Source organism: Euprymna scolopes, chromosome 24, assembly GCF_053919585.1.
Source record: "Euprymna scolopes isolate OS-2025 chromosome 24, ASM5391958v1, whole genome shotgun sequence".
Taxonomy (NCBI): Eukaryota; Metazoa; Mollusca; class Cephalopoda; order Sepiida; family Sepiolidae; genus Euprymna; species Euprymna scolopes.
In genome coordinates this window covers 101425755-101448652 of record NC_136505.1, presented here as the reverse complement: position 1 = coordinate 101448652, position 22898 = coordinate 101425755, and the positions used below count along the sequence as shown (strand labels likewise).

At 33.3% G+C, this 22898-nt stretch overlaps 1 protein-coding gene across 1 annotated transcript in view; it reads left to right on the top strand.

Annotated features, from left to right (window-relative positions):
* Positions 1 to 22898, top strand: part of LOC145246882 (uncharacterized) — a 97971-nt gene that overhangs the window by 38827 nt on the left and 36246 nt on the right. The window contains exon 2 of the mRNA XM_080108744.1: positions 15266 to 15425. Coding sequence (XP_079964870.1) covers positions 15266 to 15425 — 160 coding nt within the window. The remainder of the gene's footprint in view (positions 1 to 15265; positions 15426 to 22898) is intronic.

The following is a 22898-nucleotide window of genomic DNA, read 5'->3' as shown; positions in this document are numbered from 1 at the left end:
CATAAAGTTCTTTCCGTATGAGATAGAAATATCATTTTCGTTCCAAACACTACGTTCGTCCAAGTATGATATAGTAGTTTTGTCGGTGCGTTACAATTACGCTGGAAATTTAATTTTTTTTGTGCGTTAAAATTAAGTTTGAAATAGAATTTTGTTGGTGTGTTATAGTTAAGTTTGGATAGAATTTTGTTAGTGTGTTATAATTAAGTTTGAAATAGAATTTTGTTGGTGTGTTACATTTAAGTTTGGAATAGAATTTTGTTGGTGTGTAAAAATTAAGTTTGGAATAGAATTTTGTTGGTGTGTTATAATTAAGTTTGAAACAGAATTTTGTTGCCGTGTTATAATTAAGTTTGGAATAGAAGTTTGTTGGTGTGTTAAAATTAGGTTCGGAATAGAATTTTGTTAGTGTGTTATAATTAAGTTTGGAATAGAATTTTGTTTGTGTGTTATAATAAAGTTTTGAATAGAATTTTATTAGTGTGTAATAATTAAGTTAGAAATAGAATTTTGTTGGTGTGTTATAATTACGTTTGGAATATAATTTTGTTGGTGAGTTATAATTAAGTTTGAAATAGAATTTTTTTGGTGTGTTATACTTAAGTTTAAATAGAATTTTGTTGGTGTGTTATAATAAAGTTTTGAATATAATTTTATTGGTGTGTTATAATTACGTTTTTAATATAATTTTGTTTATTTGTTATAATTAAGTTTGAAATAAAATTTTGTTGGTGTGTTATAATTTAGTTTGCATATAATTTTGTTGGTGTGTTATAATTAAGTTTGAATATAATTTTGTTGGTTTTATGATTAAGTTTTGAATAGCATTTTGTTGGTGTGTAATAATTAAGTTTGGAACATAATTTTGTTGGTGTGTTATAGTTAAGTTTGAATATAATTTTGTTGGTGTGTTATAATTAAGTTTGAATATAATTTTGTTGGTGTGTTATAATTAAGTTTTGAATATAATTTTGCTGGTGTGTTATAATTAAGTTTTGGATATAATTTTGTTGGTGTGTTATAATTAAGATTTGAATAGAATTTTGTTGGTGTGTGATAATTAAGTTTGAATAGAACTTTGTTGGTGAGTTACAGTTAAGTTTGAAATAGACTTTTGTTAGTGTGTTTTACAATTAAGTGTGTATAGAATTTTGTTGGTGTGTTATGATTAAGTTTGGAATAGTGTTTTGTTGGTGTGTAATAATTAAATTTGAAATATAATTTTGTTGGTGTGTTATAATTAAATTTTTTAATATAATTTTGTTGCTGTGTTATAATTAAGTTTTAAACATAATTTTGTTGGTGTGTTATAATGAAGTTGAAATATAATTTTGTTCGTGTGTTATAATGAAGTTTTAAATATACTTTGCTTGGTGTGTTATAATTAAGTTTGGAATATAAGTTTGTTGGTGTGTTATAATTAAGTTTAGAATATAATTTTGTTGGTGTGTTATAATTAAGTTCGGAATATAATTTTTTGATGTGTTATAATTAAGTTCGGAATATAATTTTGTTGGTGTGTTATAATTAAGTTTGAAATAGAATTTTGTTGGTGTGTTATAATTAAGTTTTGAATATAATTCTGTTGGTCTGTTATAATTAAGTTTTGAATATAATTTTGTTGGTGTGTTATAATTAAGTTTTGAATATAATTTTGTTGGTGTGTTATAATTAAGTTTTAAATATAATTTTGTTGATGTGTTACAATTAAGTTTGAAATATAATTTTGTTGGTGTGTTATAATGAAGTTTGAAATATAATTTTGTTGGTGTGTTATAACTAAGATTTTAATATAGTTTTGTTTGGTGTGTTATAATTAAGTTTAGAATATAATTTTGTTTGTCTGTTATAATCATGTTTGAAATAGAATTTTATTGGTGTGTTATAATAAAGTTTGGGATATAAATTTGTTGGTGCGTTATAATTTCGTTCGGAATATAATTTTGTTGGTGTGTTATAATTAAGTTCGGAATAGAATTTTGTTTGTCTGTTATAGTCATGTTTGAAATAGAATTTTGTTGGTGTGTTATTATTAAGTTTGAAATATAATTTTGTTGGTGTGTTATAATTAAGTTTGAAATAGAATTTTGTTGGTGTGTTTTAATTAAGTTTCAAATAGAATTTTGTTGGTGTGTTATAATTAAGTTTGGAATATACTTTTGTTCGTGTGTTATAATTAAGTTTGAAATATAATTTTGTTGGTGTCTTACAATTAAGTTTGAAATATAATTTTGTTGGTGTGTTATAATTAAGCTTGGAATAGAATATTGTTGGTGATTTATAATTTAGTTTTGAACATAATTTTGTTGGTGTGTTACGTTTAAGGTCGATATAATATTCAGTTAGTATGTAACAATTATTTTGAAAAACCAATTTTCGTTGGTGCGTCACAATTAATTTTGAAATAGAATTTTGTTGGCGTTTCATAATCAATCATAAAATAGCTTTTTTATATATTTATCATGTTTATATATTTATATAGATATATATATATATATGTGTGTGTGTTTGTGTGTGTGTGTTTGTGTGTGTGTGTGTGTGTTTGTGTGTGTGTCTGTGTGTGGAATCATACACATCAGTCCTTTTTTTGTTGTATCACAACTCATCAGTGCAAATAGACTAGTACATCTCCCAAGCAAGGATTGAATCTAGAACCATTGCGTTGACAGTTAGCAGTCCTAGCCATCGACACACACACACACACACACACACACACACACACACACACACACACACACACACACACACACACACACACACACACACACACACACACACACACACACATATATATATGTTGCGCTGTAACTGTTGGTTTTCTATATAGGCTACATATATATAAATATATATATATTTGTGTATAAATTATTATTATTATTATTATTATTATTATTATTATTATTATTATTATTATTATTATTATATCATCCCGTTGTTGTGTACACTTAAGCTTGGAATAATATTTTAGTTTGCGTGTCACACTTGATAGCAATAACACTATTCCTTTACAATTAGAATAATATTTTTGTTAGGATGTCACGCTTATATTTTAAAAAGCGTTTTTGTTGATCTTCATTTCGCGCTACCGTCTGTCTAACATGACTACAATATATAGCAAGAGTTTTCTTAATATTATAGATATCGCACTTATATTGCTCCCCAACAATTAGGGAGTACGCTACTGCTTCCAGTTAATTAAAGAATACGCTACGATAATGATTTATCCCCCGAAAACATCAATCCTGTTTTTATATAACCGAGAATAAAGCTGTCAGTCTCAGCTTTCCATGCTATGGTGATCGAACGGTGACAAGTTAGAAACAAGCCAAAAGTTAAACGTAACAAGATTTTCCTGGACGTGAAGACTTGTAAACTGCGTCTGCAGTACAGTACAATGGGGAAGGGCTTGCGGGCTTGATTGAATTTCAATTCATTTTCAAATGGAACGCATCTACGCAAGATGTTTTTATGGATGCTTATCAATGACTTTATATAAGCATAAACCTCTAATGTTGAAAAACTAATAAGTAAACAAACACATTTTAAATACTTGTATATTCAAAACCGGAAGGCAGAAATTTGCTAAAAACATGAGACGAGAATACTGATTGAAAATTTTGCGCTTGAGTAAAATTTAACGATGTAAAAAATATAAAATTGTATGAAATACTTTTACTTCGATTAACAGTACAAGACACACAAAATTGCACCTTCAGATATATATATATATATATATATATATATATATATATGTGTGTGTGTGTTTGTGTGTATGCATGTATATATGTATGTATATATATATGTATGTATATATATGTATATATATACATACATATATATATGTATATATTAAGCTTATTTTATTCACGTAGAAAATATTTAAATAAATAAATAAATAACTATTTAAATATTTAAATAATAAATTACTTACAAATAATACGTCCAGAAAACGTGGGGGGGGACTAGAATATAATCAAAGGGCAGATAAGCTCTCTCTTTAAAGCACTCAGGGAGTGAAAAAAAACACACACACACCACAGTATCGCTTATAAAAAATGAATAAACAATCATATATATATATATATATATATATATATATTTATATATATATATATATATATATATATATATATATATATATATATATATATTACTAGCAGGAAGACCCGCCGTTGCCCGGGATTGAATGATGATCAACGAATGTTTCACATATGTATTTATTTTTATTTCGGACTATTAGTCTCATCTTTATTAGTTGTTGTTTTTTGATCTTTTATTGGTTTTGTTTATTCACAACATTTCGGCCAACTATTTCTCGTGCCTTCGTCAGGTGGTAACCGCGACGGATAGGAACTTCGAATCTCCTAACTGCATTCTTAGCCATCACTGCAATCCGTAGTTGTTGTCGTCTCACCACATTTTGGCCAATTAACCTCTGGCACGCTTTGGGTGGGATTGAAACCGCTATCTTCAGACAATGTTCATCTGGAACTGTAGAGATTCAACGTCTTAAATTAATATATATAATGCTCATCTCAAAAATGAATTCCAATTAAGGAATAATATATATGAATGTCTCACAACCCCATATTTTTATTGAAACCAATCAGCTTGCCATTTACCAACAAAATTGATTGATAGCTTGCTCTAGTTAGGGACCCATCGCGGTACACCTGGCGAGAGCTGCACATGCCTCTGCACAGTGAGTTAGTCAACTGCGTCTGCGGTACTATACAATAAAGAAGGGTTGCGGTTTTTATTGACTTTCCATTCATTTTCAAATAGAACACATTTACGCAAGATATTTTTAAGGGTACCAATAAAAAACTTGATTCGTTTTGCTAATACAAGAGCCAAATATTATGTTTATCAAGTTTTGAGATGAGAATTGGTTATTCGTATTATTTGGATTTTTCGGACTACTGTTCTCGTCTCGAGTGTCATTTTTCATAACGTTTCGATCGATGTAACATTCGACCTTCTCCAGGACGTTGGTGACCCTGATCGCACAGGGTTAAGTTTGCTGTAACGTTCATAGGAAAGAGTTTGGCTTTGTCAATTGCTGACGAAATCACCCCAAGTCCGTTGAGGATGCTTAGGACAGCACCTTCTTTATTATCTGCCAAAACTCATGGAAACTTCCAACTTAATTGTCACACATCAACAAAAATGAAATTGGAGGAATAATACTATTAACATCTTAAGCGTGACACACCAAGGACACATATTCAGGTGTATCTTGCTGAATTCCGGAATGTTTCTGTCGAACTTGAGAATTTGGATGGAATTTCGAGCGGAACGCTTTATGTGATCTCGTTCTGACAGCCACGAGTGGATAGAGGTCCTAAATAATTCGCAATTGTATTTTTTTTTATTTGCCCACACTGAGAATCGAACCTTCAATAGCGTATCACTTTTACAATTGATTTTTCCAAGTACTCTAACCACTGCGCTATGAGTTCTTGCAGACAGTTCTAGTACAATTTTGGGAGCTTTTATCTATTATATTTCTAGTTGTAAATATCACTACTGAATATTAATTATTATTACTATATATTACTATGTATATTACTGTATTTTTATATATGTATATTATTGTAAATTGTTTACTTACTTCTGTATATATTTTTATTATTTATAATAAAAGGTCCACCTGTCGTGTTAAATTCTGTACTAAGCCTACTTTGTAATTGCTTGTCGCCTCTATCTAGTTATGGCTGATGGAACGAGAGGATGTTTCCTCCGTAAGGTAAATAAAGAGTTCGGTTCAAAATTCCGAGTTCGATAGAAACATTCCCGAATTTTACAAGATATACATGAAGAATGGCGGAGGTTATATCAGCCAAAACGTTGTAGAAAATGACACTAAAGAAGGGAGCAATAGTTCGAAGAATCCAAATAATACGAATAACCAATCCATCCATCCATCCATCCATCCATGCAGCAGAGCCGTAACCGAGATTGAACTCACTACACGAGTTTGTAGTGCAATTCAAATCTTGTCGGTGACTGAATACTTGATGCTTCGCCAGGCCTATCAAGAGTATTTTTTTATCGTGACGTCATCATTAGCTGGAGTGCCTACCACGGTTTAAGAGAGTCCCATCTACCCTCAAGAGAAAGATAGACCGCGCCAACTTATCAACCGGGTATTTTACCTCACGGTACATACAGCACCTCGCCTTCCCAAATGGCCACCCATCTTGTACTGGCCAGGCTCAACGTTGCTTAAATTCGGCGAGAACCGGTGTGTCAACGTCATATTAACTTATTTATTTATTCATGGCTTTAAAATGGATAGAATGATGTATTAGTGGAGGCGAAGACCAAATGAGCTTACGTTACTCTAAAAAACACGTTTGTGCTCTAAATACAACCCACGAAAAGGAAATCCTGCTTTCAATAGCAGCCATCATCGTTTGTTTGAGAAGAACTAAAATAAATTTAAAAAAAAAAATAAACAGTTTTCGCACACAATTTTAGATCGTTCTCATCAATGACTTTATATAAGCATAAACCTTTCATGTTGAAAAACTAATAAATAAACAAACACATTTTAAATACTTTTATATTCAAAACCGGAAGGCAAAAATTTGCTAAGAAACATGAGACCAGAATATTAATTGAAAATTTTGCGCTTGAGTAAAATTTTACAATGTAAAAAAAAAAAAAATACAAAATTAGTTGAAATAATTTTAATTCAATTTACGGTACAAGGCACGCAAAAGTGCGCCTTCAGATATATATATATATATATATATATATATATATACATATATATATATATATATATACTTTACTAGATGGGACATTGATTTATAATCAACGAATGTTTCACACTCCCATATTTTTATATTATTAAATTAATGACCTTGCCATTTACCAACAAAATCGATTGATAGCCTACTCTAGTAAGGGACCCATCGCGGTGCACCTGGGGAGACTCCACGTACCTTATCACAGTGGCTTAGTTCACAATATATTGTAGTTTACATTGCACTATAGAGAATCTACTGTTGATTTTCTAAAATTATTTTTTATATATAATGACTTGAATTAAAATTTCAAATACAAAAGTTTTATGCTTAAATTGGGCTCTAAATAGGAATATTCATTTCTAACGCGTTCCTGTCATATCAAAGAACCTACTGCTGAGTTTGTATGCCTAGCCTTACTGCTTGTGCGGTTATAATGAATTGACTTTAAGTTTAAAACGAAAAAGTCAAGTATCATTGTGCAATTTTGCTTTAAACAGAAACCTTCATTTCGAATGCGCACGTGTCATATCAAATAGCTTACTGTTGATTTTATACGTCGGGTTTTTCTGTCTGTGTGGTAATAAAACTTCGCGAATGCACTTGTCATGTTAGGCTTTGTAAAGTGTTAACTTCAGTCAAAATTACCTGTTCCTTTTTCATCGGATTATTTCGATTATTAATACTTATCGAAGATATCTCGATACAAAACCTATCTAGAACACTACCAGGCGCACAAAATACATACGTGTGAAATTTCATAAAAATCGTCCCAGCGATTTCATAGGGAACGATCTCATGCACAAACAGACACACAGACGTACACACATTTCCTTATATATATATATATATATATATATATATATATATATATATATATATATATATATTATTTACTATCATAATTATTAAAATACATATATATATATTATCTATTCTATTATATCTATAAAAGTGAACGTGTCTGTCTGTCTGTCTGTCTGTGTGTCTGTGTGTCTGTGTACATTTCCCTACGCAATAACTCTGTCAATTTTTAGTCTATAGACTTAAAATTTGAAATACCGGGTACTGAGATTTGGGAAAATCGATGTGACGGGTGTCAGCCAGAAATTTGGCTGTTAAGGGGTCAAATTTCAACGATTTGACCATTAAGAACTCTACCAAACTCCTCCGACAATTTTGGGTTTAGACACTTGAAATTTTAGATATAGGTTCCTTGAACCTGGATCTAACTTAATAAAGTAATTTGAGCCCGAAACTATAAATTTTAAGGGGTCATAATAGGGGTTAAATTAAAAAAAAATTGACCGCTATTTTTTTTTTTGCTCAACATACACCTCCAAACACCCGGGCAACGCCGGGCTGAAATGCTAGTTTACTATAATAATTAATGTACACATATATATAAATTATATATTATTATATAAAGAACAAGTAGTTAATAAAACATGTTAAAAAACACTTTGAAATGAGTTAAAAACATATTTAATTTTAAAAAGGAAACACTAAATAAGTGGATAGTCCTTAATCCGCGGAGTTTCGAAGAAATAATTTCATTCTCATCAGGATTTAGCAAAACGCGGGATCTGATTTTGCTTGCAAAAGTATTTAATGAAACTACAAATAAGTCGTAGATCTTACTTGATAACAAAAACTGAAGAAGAGGGAATAGGGTGAATAAAAAAGTGATTTCACGTGAATGTATAGTCTGGTGAAGGGTAAAATATCCAATGACGGTAAAATTCAAAAATGCAGAATCCTAGATAAATGTCCATTCGGACAAGTAAAATCCAAGGGAATCGCGTAATTGGAAGATGGTCCAAAATAATCCAAAAGGTAGAAATCTGTGGAATAATTCACAAATAGGTACAAGGAAAAGGGGAAGAATTCCAATAATATTATTAAAAGAAAGATAAAATGTGCGTAAAAAAAGATATGGAAGAAATGTAAAACTCGACTATCGAGGCGAGGCTTCATTAAGAAAAAAAGTTCATATATATATATATATATATATATATATATATATATATATATATATATCCCTTTCACATACTAGCATTTGTATTTCTATAAAAAAGAATTTTATTTCCCTTCTTTCTGTCATATATCCTTGAAAAGTTTCCCTGACAAAAAGCACTTTAGGTTTTCTTACATTTCGTGCTTCTTTTAATCGACTTGTTTATTTCATAACATCCGAATACGGTTCATTTCTTTTTCATCATTTAAAAAGACATATATATATATATATATATATATATATATATATATATATATATATATATATATATATACTAAAGGGTTGTGTTTGAGAGTTATGCCAATGCTGTCTTGTAGGTGAACATCGTTGCGTACGAGAAAAGAAAGCAAAAGGGCTAATTACAATATTAAAAGATTTCAATAATTTTCAATTATAAACAATTTATTTGCTAATATAATTTGTTGCACAAAAATAGTAACGTAGTGTAAAGTTCTCCAAAGTTCGGGGTAAACCTCTTTTTCAAGAAAAAGAAAAAACATGTAAAATCAAAATATGAAAATATATGTGTAATCACTCGATGGAGGTTTTCGTATTTATGCCGAAAGCCGGGAATATCAGTATAGAAACTAGACATGTTCGTATACTTGTTAAATTATTTCTTAAATTTGACTCCGAAATGGTATTAGTTATTGTTAAAAAAAAAATTATTACATTTTTTATTAATAATTATTTAATTACGTTTCTGAATTTTTTAGATGAGGATTTGTTATTCGGATAATTTTGATTCATTTGACTACTATTCTCATCTTGTGTTTTATTTTTCACAAGGTTTTGGTCGATGTAACCGCCGCCATTTTTCATGTGCGTCTTGTCAAACTGGAGAATGTTCCTGTCGAACTTATAAATTTGGACGGAATTTCAAACAGAACTCTTTATACAGCGTACCGTAAGCCATGGCTGGATGTAGATCCTACATAATTCGCAATTGTAATTTTCAGTCGACCACACTGAGAATTGAACCTTCAAGTGTCAGGAGAATATCACTTTTATAACATTTTTCTAGGTACTCTAACCACTGCGCCACGAGACCCAGAAACATTCCTGAGTTCTACAAGAAATGTGGCTGTCAAGGGGTCAAAGTTCAATGATCTGACCTTTGAAAACTCTACTAAACTTCTCCGTCAATTTTTGGTCTAAACACTTGAAATTTTAGATGTAGATTACGTGGACACTGATTAAACTTTTTAATTTGGTTTAAGCCCCAAAACAATAAGTGTTAAGAGGTCGAAATTGGGGTAAAAGTTAAAAAAAAATTGACCTCTGCCGTCTCTACAAAATTATTCAAACAATTTTTGTGTCTTAACGTTTGAAATTTTACAAAAAGTGTATCCAGACATAGGACAAGCTTTTTAATCGGTTTTTGGCCGAGAATTTGTCTGCCAAGGGATCAAAATTCAAGAGATTTGACCTTTGCGGTCTCTAGCAAACTATTCAGCCAATTTTGGGTTTAAACATTTGAAATTTTACATAAAAGGTATTCAGACATGGAACTAACTTTTTAATCAGTTTTTGTGCGAAAATTTTGCTGCCAAGAGGTCAAATTTGAAAGAATTGGCCGTTACAGACTCCACCAAACTTCTCCACCAATTTTGGGTGTAAACACTTGAAATTTTAGATGTAGGTTACTTGGAAACGAGTCAAACTTTTTAATGCACACAAAGTTATAACCAGTAAATAGGGCCCGAGCAAAGCCGGGCTGAACTGCTAGTTTATATATATATATAACAACATTAACTATAACAACAACAACAATAATAATTACAACAATAATAGACGTGGTACCGACAGGAGTCGAACTCCATCCATCCATTGTTATCCACTTAAAAAACATACACTTCCTAATAGAATATAAAATAACCAGAAAGAGAGAGAGAGAGAGAGAAAGAGAGAGAGAGGGAGGGAGAGAGAGAAAGAGAGAGAGGGGGTAGAGGGGGAGAGAGGAAGAGAGAACTTTAATAAAACAAAAATTTTAATCAATGAATTGTCAGCCAGGTTTGCTGATTAAAGACGTCTTTTTTTATTGAAGAAAAAATAATATTTTCATTTTCTGCTCCTTCTCCCACCCTTACTTTAACTCCAGCCCTAAATAATAAATAAACAAAACGTTATAATCAACAACAGCCGAAAACTAAAACCGAAAAGAGAAAATTAAAAAAAAATCCAACGCCACATCATCATCTTTGCCAAATGTTTAACGCGAGATTCCGAGCGGATGAGAGGAAAATATGCATATTCGATTCTTAGTTTTAGAGATGAAATTATTTCAAACAAAAATTATGGATCGATCTGTTTTTAATAATATTCAAATCAATCGATTTCATCAACTATTCTGAATTTTAATAATTACAGAACACGAACTGGATTTCTTTCGATCAATCGCAGATAAATGGATAAATTTAAATCGAACAGCTTTGCATAAACATAAACACAGCTAGAAAGCAAAGGAACTCGAATATTATTGCTACTTCGATATCATTGATTACATGCATATATTACAACTAGTGAGACTCGTGGATCGGCGTTTCCCTAGAAAGTATATTTATTCAAGAATTTTCAAACCCCAACATTAAACTACGGAAATGTAACGAATCACGAGTATTGTTAATATTTATGTATTTACATATTCTACAAAAACAAACAAACAAACAAACAAACAAACAAAAAACGCAGTGTTACCAGGATTGGTTGGTGCCTCCGAAAATACTCATGAAGGCCCAGAGAAGATGGAAAAATCGAAGAGGGGGATCATCATCTACAATTCCATTGGAAGGGCACAGGGTGTACTAGAATTCTGAGGAGCTTTATTGCTACTCAGATTTTAGAGAAAACCAACAGATAGTATCAGTAAAAAAACCCGATGGTAAACGGATGTTGTGAGAATGCAAGTGATTGAAAAAGCGAAGAGTACTAGAAATTTTGGGAAACTTATTGTCACTCAGACCCAAATGAACACCGCATGTTGTTGCCGGCGAGCGATCATTGGTGATTAATCGTCCGAGAACTTCTAGTAAGGAAACTAATAGAAACTTGATGACCTAAATAACGCCAACCAATCTTAAAATCAAGGTAACTGAAACAACCTGTAAGACAAATAACAAAATTTGACTCCTTTTAGAAAAAGACGGTGATATCAGCATCCGTTAACGTCACAGAAAATTACCATGAAGGTTTAGGGAGGACAAAAAGTTCGAGCATAGATAGCATCACCAAAATCCCCACTAGATTAGAGTTGAGGAAGCATAAAATCTTGTAGTGACTTACTGTCATTCAGGTTTCATAGAAGGCCAATGGTAAACTACTAGTGTGGAAACGCAAATTGATTTCAACTAGCTACCGAAAAAAAAGTACTGGAAATTTGCGGAAACGTATTATCATCCAGACGCAAGGTCGCAGAGCAGCGCGAGGCGGGTCAAATGATTGTATTCATTGTGGACCGTTGTTTTATGTGTTATTAGCCGGTAAAAATTGCTGCTAAGTGATTAAAATTGTATACTCTGTGAACAAATAAACGAGACAATGAACTACATGAGTGAATGGAGCAAAATAGAACAACCAGAATGAAAGAACATACGATCAAGTTGCAGGAACAAACAACAAAAAGAAAGAAATATAAATCCGACTCGGCATTTTTTTAAAAGTGCAAATGAAAATGCATTTATCCGTGGTTCTTCCAAAACAACGCATTTCATTATCTTGCAAAGATATCTTGAGAGAGAGAGAGAGAGAGAGAGAGAGAGAGAGAGAGAGAGAGAGAGAGAGAGAGAGAGTTTCTATTATATTTCCAAAGTCTTTCCTAAAAGACATGTGCTTTTTTAAAAGTCTCTATTTCCTCCACACTTCACGCGGCCCTCGTCAACGCTTTCTCATCATCGACTCACATGTCTATCTTGCTTCTCGCGAGTACGTGGATTATTTTTCTCTCCTTTTCTTGTCACGCAAACTCACACACTTGCTAATTTACATAGGTGCTTTAAAGGCTGCTACTGTTAATATATTCGCATATATATATATATATATATATATATAAGCCTGAAGAATCCTAGAGTGGATGACATGCGGAATATTCAGTGTAGCTTAATCGCCATATATATTTTATAAATTACTAACTAGCTCTACCTACGTATTGAGCACTTTTGAAGTAAATACTTAAAGTTTACGCATAGATTTATACTTTTGTATATTAATTTTATGTGAGTAAATGAAGTATATATATACTAGCAGGGAGACCTGACGTTGCCCGGGATTGAATGATGATCAACGAATATTTCACACTCCTATATTTTTATTGCCATCGAAATCCGTGAAATCGCCTGGAAGGAAGCTTCACATGCCTCCATGCAGTAACTTAGTCAAAAATATGTGTTATTCTACATTGCACTGTAGAGAACCTACTGTTTCTTTTATAAAATTATTTTATATAAACTTCTTTCCAGTTAACGAAAAAAACAAAAAAAAACATTAAGTAACTTACGTGCGGAGATTGAACCTACAGACCACGTCATGCAAAAAAAAAAAAAAAGAAAAAAAAGAAATTTTTAATTCTTATAAAATTGTTTGCAGTTAATGAAAAAAAAGTAAGAAATTTACGGGCGAAGTTTGGACATACAGACCACGCCATGCAAAAAAAAACAAAAACAAAAAACAAAAAAAAAAACAAAAACAAAAACACGCTATCAACTTACCCATTGTAAATTTTTAACGGCCCGTTGTTCTATCTTTGTTGCTTAGTGACGACATGAAAAAATGCATTTACCGATGATAGATAAATTAAAATAACGGTTTCGATTATCGATTATCGGTAATTATCGGGAGTATTCTGAGAACAAAACTTAACTAAGATCACTCCCAGACTTATACACTAAAGTTCTGTAAATTTCAAAGATAATCTGTTCAGTCGTTTCGGAGTTTATAAGGAACAAACTCACACACAGAGACAAAGTTGTATATATATATATATATATATATATATATATATATATATATATATATATATATTCCAGGTAGAATGATATCAAAAATTAAGAATAATCGAATTTCAACATTAATTTCAACAAGAATTTCGTTGATAGTGGTCAATCAAAGGGAGCAAATTATATTTTTTTTATCATTCTTTATTTAAATACAGCCATATCTTGCTACGATGTGCAGACCGTTTCGATCATAAATGATCTCATCAGCTCATTTGTTTAAATGTTTTAAATGAAGATTCAAAAATTCAAAAATTTGAAATTTGAAATTTGAAATTTGAAAAGGGTTTATTTGTTATTCAACCATTACGAAATTGACTCATCCAAGGCAATGAAGAGTCTCATCTAAACGTCGTGATCAGTTATGGCGTGAGAAACATGACGTGCACTTGTGGAACATGTTTTTTGTTAATACACATTTTTTTTACATAGGCATCACCACTTATCAAGGCCAAGAGGCCACTCAAGGATAAGGGTTAAAGAGTGTACAGTAGACATTGGACAATATAGTAATCATTAGTAATGAAAATTCGGTAAATTTGATAACTTATATAGAACGGCTCATCAAGAACTTATTTACGTTAGACTTGAACACAACCATATTGTAGTCAGCTGGAAAGCAGGAAAACGGAAGACAATTCCACAGGCGTGCAGTTCTAAGAAAGAAGCTTTGTTCATGGAATCTACGTTTAGGTTTAGCCACAGATAAAGAGTGGGGGGAATTATTGATAGTGTGTACAGCTAGACGAGTGTTTCTTGTGAAAGTTTGGCGAGGGGGGACCATAGATTGAAACTCAGTTGAACACCTTCCATGAAAATAACGATACATCAGAGACAAACTCGCAACATCTCTTCTGTGAGATAGAGGTTGCAAGGAAGAGAAAAGGACATCTCCTACGAGGCTACGAAGTCTATTTTGAACTCTATCAAGGCAGGACAAGTACTTTCTAGCAGCTCCTGCCCAGATGTGGCAACAATATTCCATCCTTGGACGTACCTGGCTCTTATATAGATAGAGAATACCATCAGCAGTGAGATATTTACCGGATCGATAGAAAGATCCCACCATTTTTCCAGCGGCATTGGCAACAGATTTAATTATACAACTGTGTTTTCTTGAAAATTACCACCACTCCCCAAAACCAGAAGAATACATAGAAAAATTTCTATCATTCTAAACACATATAACTATAGTCCTAACACTAATACACCTAATCATAACACACCAAACCCTAACTCTAATCTTAATATATCTAATCTTAGCTCTAACCCCTAACACTAACACACCTAATCCTAACAAACCTAACCCTAACCCAAACATTAACATATCTAATCTTGCCCTATTCCTAACACTAACACATATAATCCTAACCCACCTCATCCTAACCCTAACCATAACATAGCTAACCATCGCCCTTACAGTAACACACCTAATTTTAACTCTTACTCTGCACAAACATAATTTGAATTTCATTTTTCCTCCACTTTCTGTTCTTTTGCTGCAGATAATGAAGACATCTGAGCTGATTATCTCAATCACAGCCGTGTTGCTGATTGCTCTGACGATAGGGGACGGATCACCAGCACCAAAATGGCGTCCGCAGGGTCGGTTTGGAAAGCGAGTAAGCGAGATCAACGATGATCCCCTGTGGGTACTGCTCTCATGTAAGTATATCAGCATTGTATTTAACTAAAATCTTTTAAAAATTTTTTTTAAAAATGCACGAAATATGTCTAAATAACATAGTTTTTCTCGTTTGGACCTTGAAGTTATGTTCGGCCTGGTCAGTAGAGATGGGTGACATCATATGTGGGAAGGCGGCGACACTTACCTGTAAAAGAAACACCTGTAAGTACGTCGTAGGATATACATGCAACTTGAAACCGCTTCAAGAAAGGTAGTGGGGATAACGTTTTTTCCTCACCCTTTTCAAAAATTCGTTGATCTGTTTAGTATATAAAAAATACTGACGACTACTCCCCGGCATCGCAATACTGACCGACTAATCTCGTGTCTGTCATTAGTTATGTTTGAATCTGTGATAAGTCAAAATGTTGCCAACCACCTCAGCAAAAGATATTTACTTAATGACAAGCAATATGGATTTCGCCCTGCAAGGTGAACTGCTGTTCTTACACTACATATATAAGACAAGTCACGTAGCCACACTGGTTTACTTTAGATCATCGAAGCCAAACGACGTTGAGCGTAATCAATACGAGATGGGTCATCATTTGAGGATACCATAAACCTGTAAGTGAGAGTGTTCATTGGTTTAATTATCGAACTTAAGCAATATTAGGTCGGGTCAGTATAAATGAGTGACAATTTATGAACAAAAGGCGACACCTATTATTGTCCATCATCCGTCTCGTGAGGCGATTGTGTAGCAATTGATCTATATAGCCTGAGCAGGGTGATACTGGAGGATAGATGTTTCCCGTGAAGCAGTGACTCCCGTCTTCACGAAGTCAGAGGGTCAAAGGGAAAGACAGAGTCGATACGCCGCTAGAGTTGCCAGTGATGACAATGAAAAGATTTCAGGATTTTCTGTTGCGGTTTACTTCCTTTAGCCTTCCCCTGGTGCAGTAAACCCGCAATGCAGCGGAGATTTGGAATAAGATTTACTTTGTCGTAGGTGAATTACCATCCACAGTTACGAACCCCACCTGCCCGAAGTGACTGGTTTTAAGGCGTCAGCGAACCGTCGTTGCCCCTTCTCCCAGTTAATATAAACATTTTTGCCATGTTTAGTAGCTAAACGGCACGTAGAAGCCAAAAGCTGGACTTGGTTATCAGAGGCTATTTGAGATTTACACCATAGGAGCATTTTTTAGGAGAGGGGGAGCTCATTTCCACTAACATCTTCGGTTGTGACAACCTTTGAAACGGGGGAAACCTATATATATATACATATATATATATATATATATATAAACATATATATATATATATATATATATATATATATATATATATATATATATATATATATATATATATATAGTGCCACCGAAAAGAAAGTTCGCACTTGTCAGTTTTTAAAAAACGCAAATTTAAGCTAAATTGAGCGTATCTGTTTAAACAACCTATAACTCATTCGATTCGGTTTTTATTCCTCTATAATTTTCATTGTTCATATTTGACTTTTAATTGAAGTAACTTAGTGTTCACGTCAATTTAAAAAAAAAAATAACTTCGAACTTAGGAGGCAAAAAGAAACTTCGCACAATGAAAAATTGTTATTTAAATGTAACTTTAGGACATTAATGCAACACAAATACAAGAGAAACACAATGAACTAGTTAATATTTAGTAGCCCTTTTGCAATTTGACAGCCAGCAATCTTTTGGGAATTCCTATAAACACGCGTGTACGTACATTACTGTTCTTAAAAAATAATAAATAAATAAATAAAAAATACGTCCAAATAAAAAATGGGCGACTTTCTAAAAAAAAAAACACCGGATCTCCAAGGTGGAAACGTTAACCCTAATATCATTTTAAAAAATCAAAAATTACGTATATATATATATATATATATATATATATATATATATATATATATATATATATATATATATATATATATATATATAATAAAAATTGCAATTAAATTTGCCAAAATGATCCAAGATGGTAAAATTAAAGTATATTATAATATTAAAGAATTAATATTTATAATGTTATCTCAGCCAGATGTAAAAAAAGTATTATATATATATATATATATATATATATATATATATATATATATACAGGCGGCAAAAAGCAAGTCAACACTTGTAATTTTTTCAAAAACTGCAAATTTCAGCTAAATTTAATGTAACTGTTTATTTATTATTTGACTTTCAATTGAAGTATCCTAGTGTTCACGACAATTTAAAAAAATATAGCTTCAAATCGAGACGGCAAAAGAAAATCCGCAGCAACAAATTAGCTTAAAGTATTCACCTTTTAGCATCTCTAATCGTAAAATATCCACTTTTTAGCCTCTCTAATCGTAATTGTTGTTGTTCCTAGGTTATGAAACGTAACATTTAGTCAATATACCGTGAGTCTCTCTTAGCGATCGTCAAGAACTCAATAATCTCCACATTTCTAGTTTATCCAATCGAGAAATCGGCCACAGATAGAAATGTGATGAGAAAACAGTAAGAATGACAGTGTTCGTGATGCCCCTAAAACTGGTCGCCCTAGAGTTACTTATTATAGGGAAGACACTACTATCAAGATCCGCAGCCCCAGAAACAGACTTGAAACAGCAATTAACCAGTTCATTGTGTTCTTGTATTTGTGCTGCATTAATGTTCTAAACTTACATTTAAATAACAATTTTCCTTTGTGCGGGGTTTCTATTTACTTTCTCAATTTGTAAGTTAATTTTTTTAAACTGACGTGAACTGATTGACTAAAAATTATTAAATTGACTAGGATATTTCACATGTTCCGGTTTGCACGAACATAAGGTTAGTTATATTGGAGACAACGAGGAGCACAGGAGGGTTAAAAACGGGTATCCCCATGAGTGAGAGAAGGATATCAGAATGGAGACAGCCCCCCCCCAACCAAAGATCTGCGATTAATCCCTTCTGCTATGACGATTACTTGGGAGTGAATAAAGTACATAAAATCTCACATCGTCTTGCGTTCTGTCTTGAAGTTTTCTTTTAATCAGATTTCAGCTTCCCTAAGTAACGATTGAGCAACCTACCAGAAGAAAAAATAGCAGAAGCAGGTATGTCGTAATGTCATATGTATGTAATATATGTTCTAACACGCACGCACCAACCCCTAAACGAATCACAGGCCGCTAAAAAAGGCATTAAGGATCTGAGGACCAATGTCCGTTACACAACGTATATAGTTACATATGGTCCGTATATTGAAAGCAATTTTGGATACCACAAACACAACGTACATACTTATGGTCCGTTATGATAAGAACACAACAGACATTTACTTATGTCACGTACACATTCAACACAACGTATGTGTATACAACAAATGAAAGTGTTTCTATCGAAAGAACAAGCTCCGAACTTGTCAAATCCAGGTTTTCAGCCCGTAACATTAATAAGTTAGCCACCATTTTCTTATTGTAAAAAGGAAAAAAATTACCGTTTAATGTTAAGAGAGAATGTCGAATAAATCCCAGATTTCATGCTGACGGATGTTTCTCCCACATTATAGACCGAACGGTAGTTTCAAACGAAAATATATTTCTTCCATTTCTCCAATGAAGTAGTTTTTAATCATTTATTTTTCTTGCAGCCGATAAGTAATGTCGAAATGCTGCGAAGACTAAGCTTATTTCCTTTAATATTTAAAAAAACCTTCTCAACCATACTGTAATAACTGAAAGGAACATTTCGACAATCGCCAAGAGCGAAATGACCCCATTAAGATATCTATTTACTATGTTCACTATTTATCCTTAATGGGATAGTTAATTAATTAATTGATTAATTAAAAGAATACTAGTCTCTCTCATTGTAGGATAGATGACGGGTGAAGCTGGGAAAACATTAGATGTATTGCACACACGCAAATTCAGGATCTGGGCAAAGCCAGATGTTAAGCCTGATTACTGACGTAATTCAATTAAAACAAAGAAATCGATCGACATTCCGATCAAAGAGTGGGGCAATGGAAAATGACCTAAAAACATAAACAATCGGACGTCCTACATTCTAACTTGGATGGACATCGCTAAAAAGACAAAACAATAAAATAATAGAGATTCTGATTAATAAAAATATCAATGTAAGAGAAACGCAGTGAGATATACACGAAACGAGGGCGAGAGAAAGAGAGAGATATAGATAAATAGATAGATAGATAGATAGAGAGAGAGAGAGAGAGAGAGAGAGAGAGAGAGAGAGAGAGTCGAACGACTGAACAATGAAGACATTTTAAACCTCGTCCGCAAAAGCCAACCTGTCCTATGTACATAACCTCACCTCACTCGTCACTTTGTAAACTTTCTTACCACATGATATTTATGGTGAATATTTATTTATCCTTATTAAGATAATTAACAAATTAGTTGAGTATTTCTCTAATGTGCAATCTATTTCTCTCCAAAAATAAACATTAAAACCTCTCAGCCGTCTCTTGTCTCGTAAAAGATGTTAAAACAAAACAATACACCGATATTTTTTGGTTAGTTTATAAAAAGGGTTCTTCCAAAGAAAATGGTAAAGCATAAACCTGTATGTGTAAGAGAGAGAGAGAGAGAGAGAGAGAGAGAGAGAGAGAGAGAGAGAGAGAGAGAGAGAGAGAGAGCGGAGATGAAATAAGATATAATTTCATATTTCTCGCCCAACGACTCATACTCCTGGACAGGGTTCAAAAGAGAGTCGCCTGAACTGTCATCTAGGCTTCAAGCCTGTTCTACAAGTATTTTTTTATGGTGGGTGCTCTTATACCTCAGCAACGTAAATACCCTACAAGCAGCAAAGTCCCACCTCTACAATAGAGATCGCTAGATGTAAGAAAGCCGTTTACTCTAATATTTTCTTTCCCAGAACTACTAGACTTTGAAATTTCTTTCCAAGTTTCTGCTTCCCCAAATGTACTGATATGCAGAAGTTCAAGTGCAGCGTGAACAGGCATATCGCTGCTCAACTCCCTGCAACTTATGTCCCTGATAGAAGCCCCCTATATGAAAATGACACTGTCTTGTTTGGGGTGAAAATGTAACAAAAAGAAAAACGATCGCTATCTTCGTCTTTAAACAGTCCCCAAAACACGCCTTCTCTCATTCAAGTCTCGCCGGCTAAGAAAGAGTAAAAGGAAAAGAGTTACATCCAAAAATTATGTATATAAATCATGTGTTCAGTGCATCATTCGATTCGGTGCATAGGCATCCGGAGCGCGCTTTTGTCACTTACATCTCTGCGCCACTCTGAAATTGACAAACCTATCTCTTCATATATATGACATCAACATATCGACTTTGTTAGTATTCAAATGGCACCGGTGAATTTTGATCGGTACAAAGAACTTCAAGTATAAGCACGTTTACCAAAATGATTGGGTTTAGCATTAAATAACTCAAATAGGTAGATATCCATAAAATAAAATAATCAGTGAATAAATATCTAAAGACATTAAGAACTTTAAGAAGACAATACTTTTACCAAAACATATGGATTCGGCATTTTGGCGCACATCATTAACAGGAGTTAATTACCCAGAGTCTCACATCGTCAATATTTGCAAAATTATGATGAAACTTTCAGGTCATTAATGCACAAGTTCCCTCTGATCCATTCCGGCCGAATTAAAAATTGGAGACATTACTTTTGGAGCGACCCTCGTAACACCCACGCATACACAGATAACTGATACATACGCATACACATCAACTGATACATACGCATACACATCAACTGATACATACGCATACACATCAACTGATACATACGCATACACAGATAACTGATACATACGCATACACAGATAATTGGACCATGACTACTGTATATATTATCCACATAGGTTCACAATTGAAAGCTTTTGCCTATTGCATATAATTAAATAAATACATATAGATGCAGCATTGACACACCGGTTCCCGTTAGATCACTACGGTTAAGCAACGGTGAGGTTGGTTAGTACTAAAATGGGTGGCGATTTCGAAATTGCATGTGCTCTGTGTGCTGTCCACTTATCTCGGCATTGTTTCCAGTCGTCCTGGACTTTTCCTTGTCACTTGACTCAAGCAGTGCCGATTCAGGAGAGAGAGATGGTTGGAAATTGCGCAACGCTTGCCCTACAATTACGCACGCAACAACCTCTTCGGGCGCATCTATTGTCTTTCGAGACTGAATGAAGGCGATGAAGACATACTGCGACATACGCACGCATGATGATAACACCCTTGTACCTATTCATGCATATAAGAAATACTAACGCGCACATTTACGTGCCAGCATATATATAACTTACCGCCGCTATGCATGTATATACATGTATATGTGTGCTACAGTCATAATTCCAATTTGATGGGACGTGGGGTGTTCTTCGATTCCCAGCAGACATTATATTTTGCATTTATATGTAACAAACCGATAAATATTTAATTTTAGAGATGAACCCAAATAAACTTACACTTAAATAATTCGTAAAAATTTATGCAGAGAATACTACCATCTATAGACACACTTTAAAGGTCGGGAATGACCAAGATCTGGCTGATTCTCTTTTCTCGAATCTTGAGCACGTGGTGCAATGGGGAAAAGGTGACTGGTTAATTTTAATGCATCTAAAACCAAGCTTCTCTCTTTCCATCATCAACGCTCTGACCACCATCTGGCTCCAATCGAATTGAATGGCTCTCATCTTGGAGCAGCACTATGCTTGTACAAGCTTCTTGGTCTGATCTTCACGCCTGATCTAAAATGGAGCACGTATATCAAATTCGTTGTCAAGATCGCTGGAAAATAGTTGGATCATTCTATCGCTCCAGTAGATATATCAATTTTCTACATGTTAACGAGCCAAGTACGTAGGATGAGTACTGCTTCCACATCTGGGTAGGAGCTGCTTGGAGTAATCTAGAAGGTGATGCCTTTTTCTCTTCTCTGCAACTTCCTTCCAACAGAAGAAACGCCGCGAGCTCGTCTCTGCTCTAACGTTATTTTCATGGCAAGTACTCGACTGAGCTCTAATCTATGTTCCCCCCTTGCCAATCTTTCACAAAACACTTGTCTAGCCAAAACCACTATCAACGTTTTTACACCACTCTCTATCGGTGCCTAAACCTAAACGTAGATTCCATAACAAAGTTTCTTAAAGAGAACTGCCTTCCCGTGGAACTCTGTTTCGCTGGCCTACTTTCCAGCTGACTACAATATTGTCGTCTTCAACTCTCACATAAACATAGTCATAATTAAATAATCTAATTATATCAAATTTCTACTACTTACGATTACTACGTTATTGTCCTATTGGCTTCCTTATCCTCAAGTGGCCTCTAGGCCTTGATATGTGGTTACCCCTTAGTAAAATAAAAAAAAACAACAACACACTACTAACCATGGAAATTTGTATTTCAAATTAAAGCGTTGCAGACCAACACATTTTTATAACAATCGTGGTTAACCTACACACAGAACGCCCTAAATGGT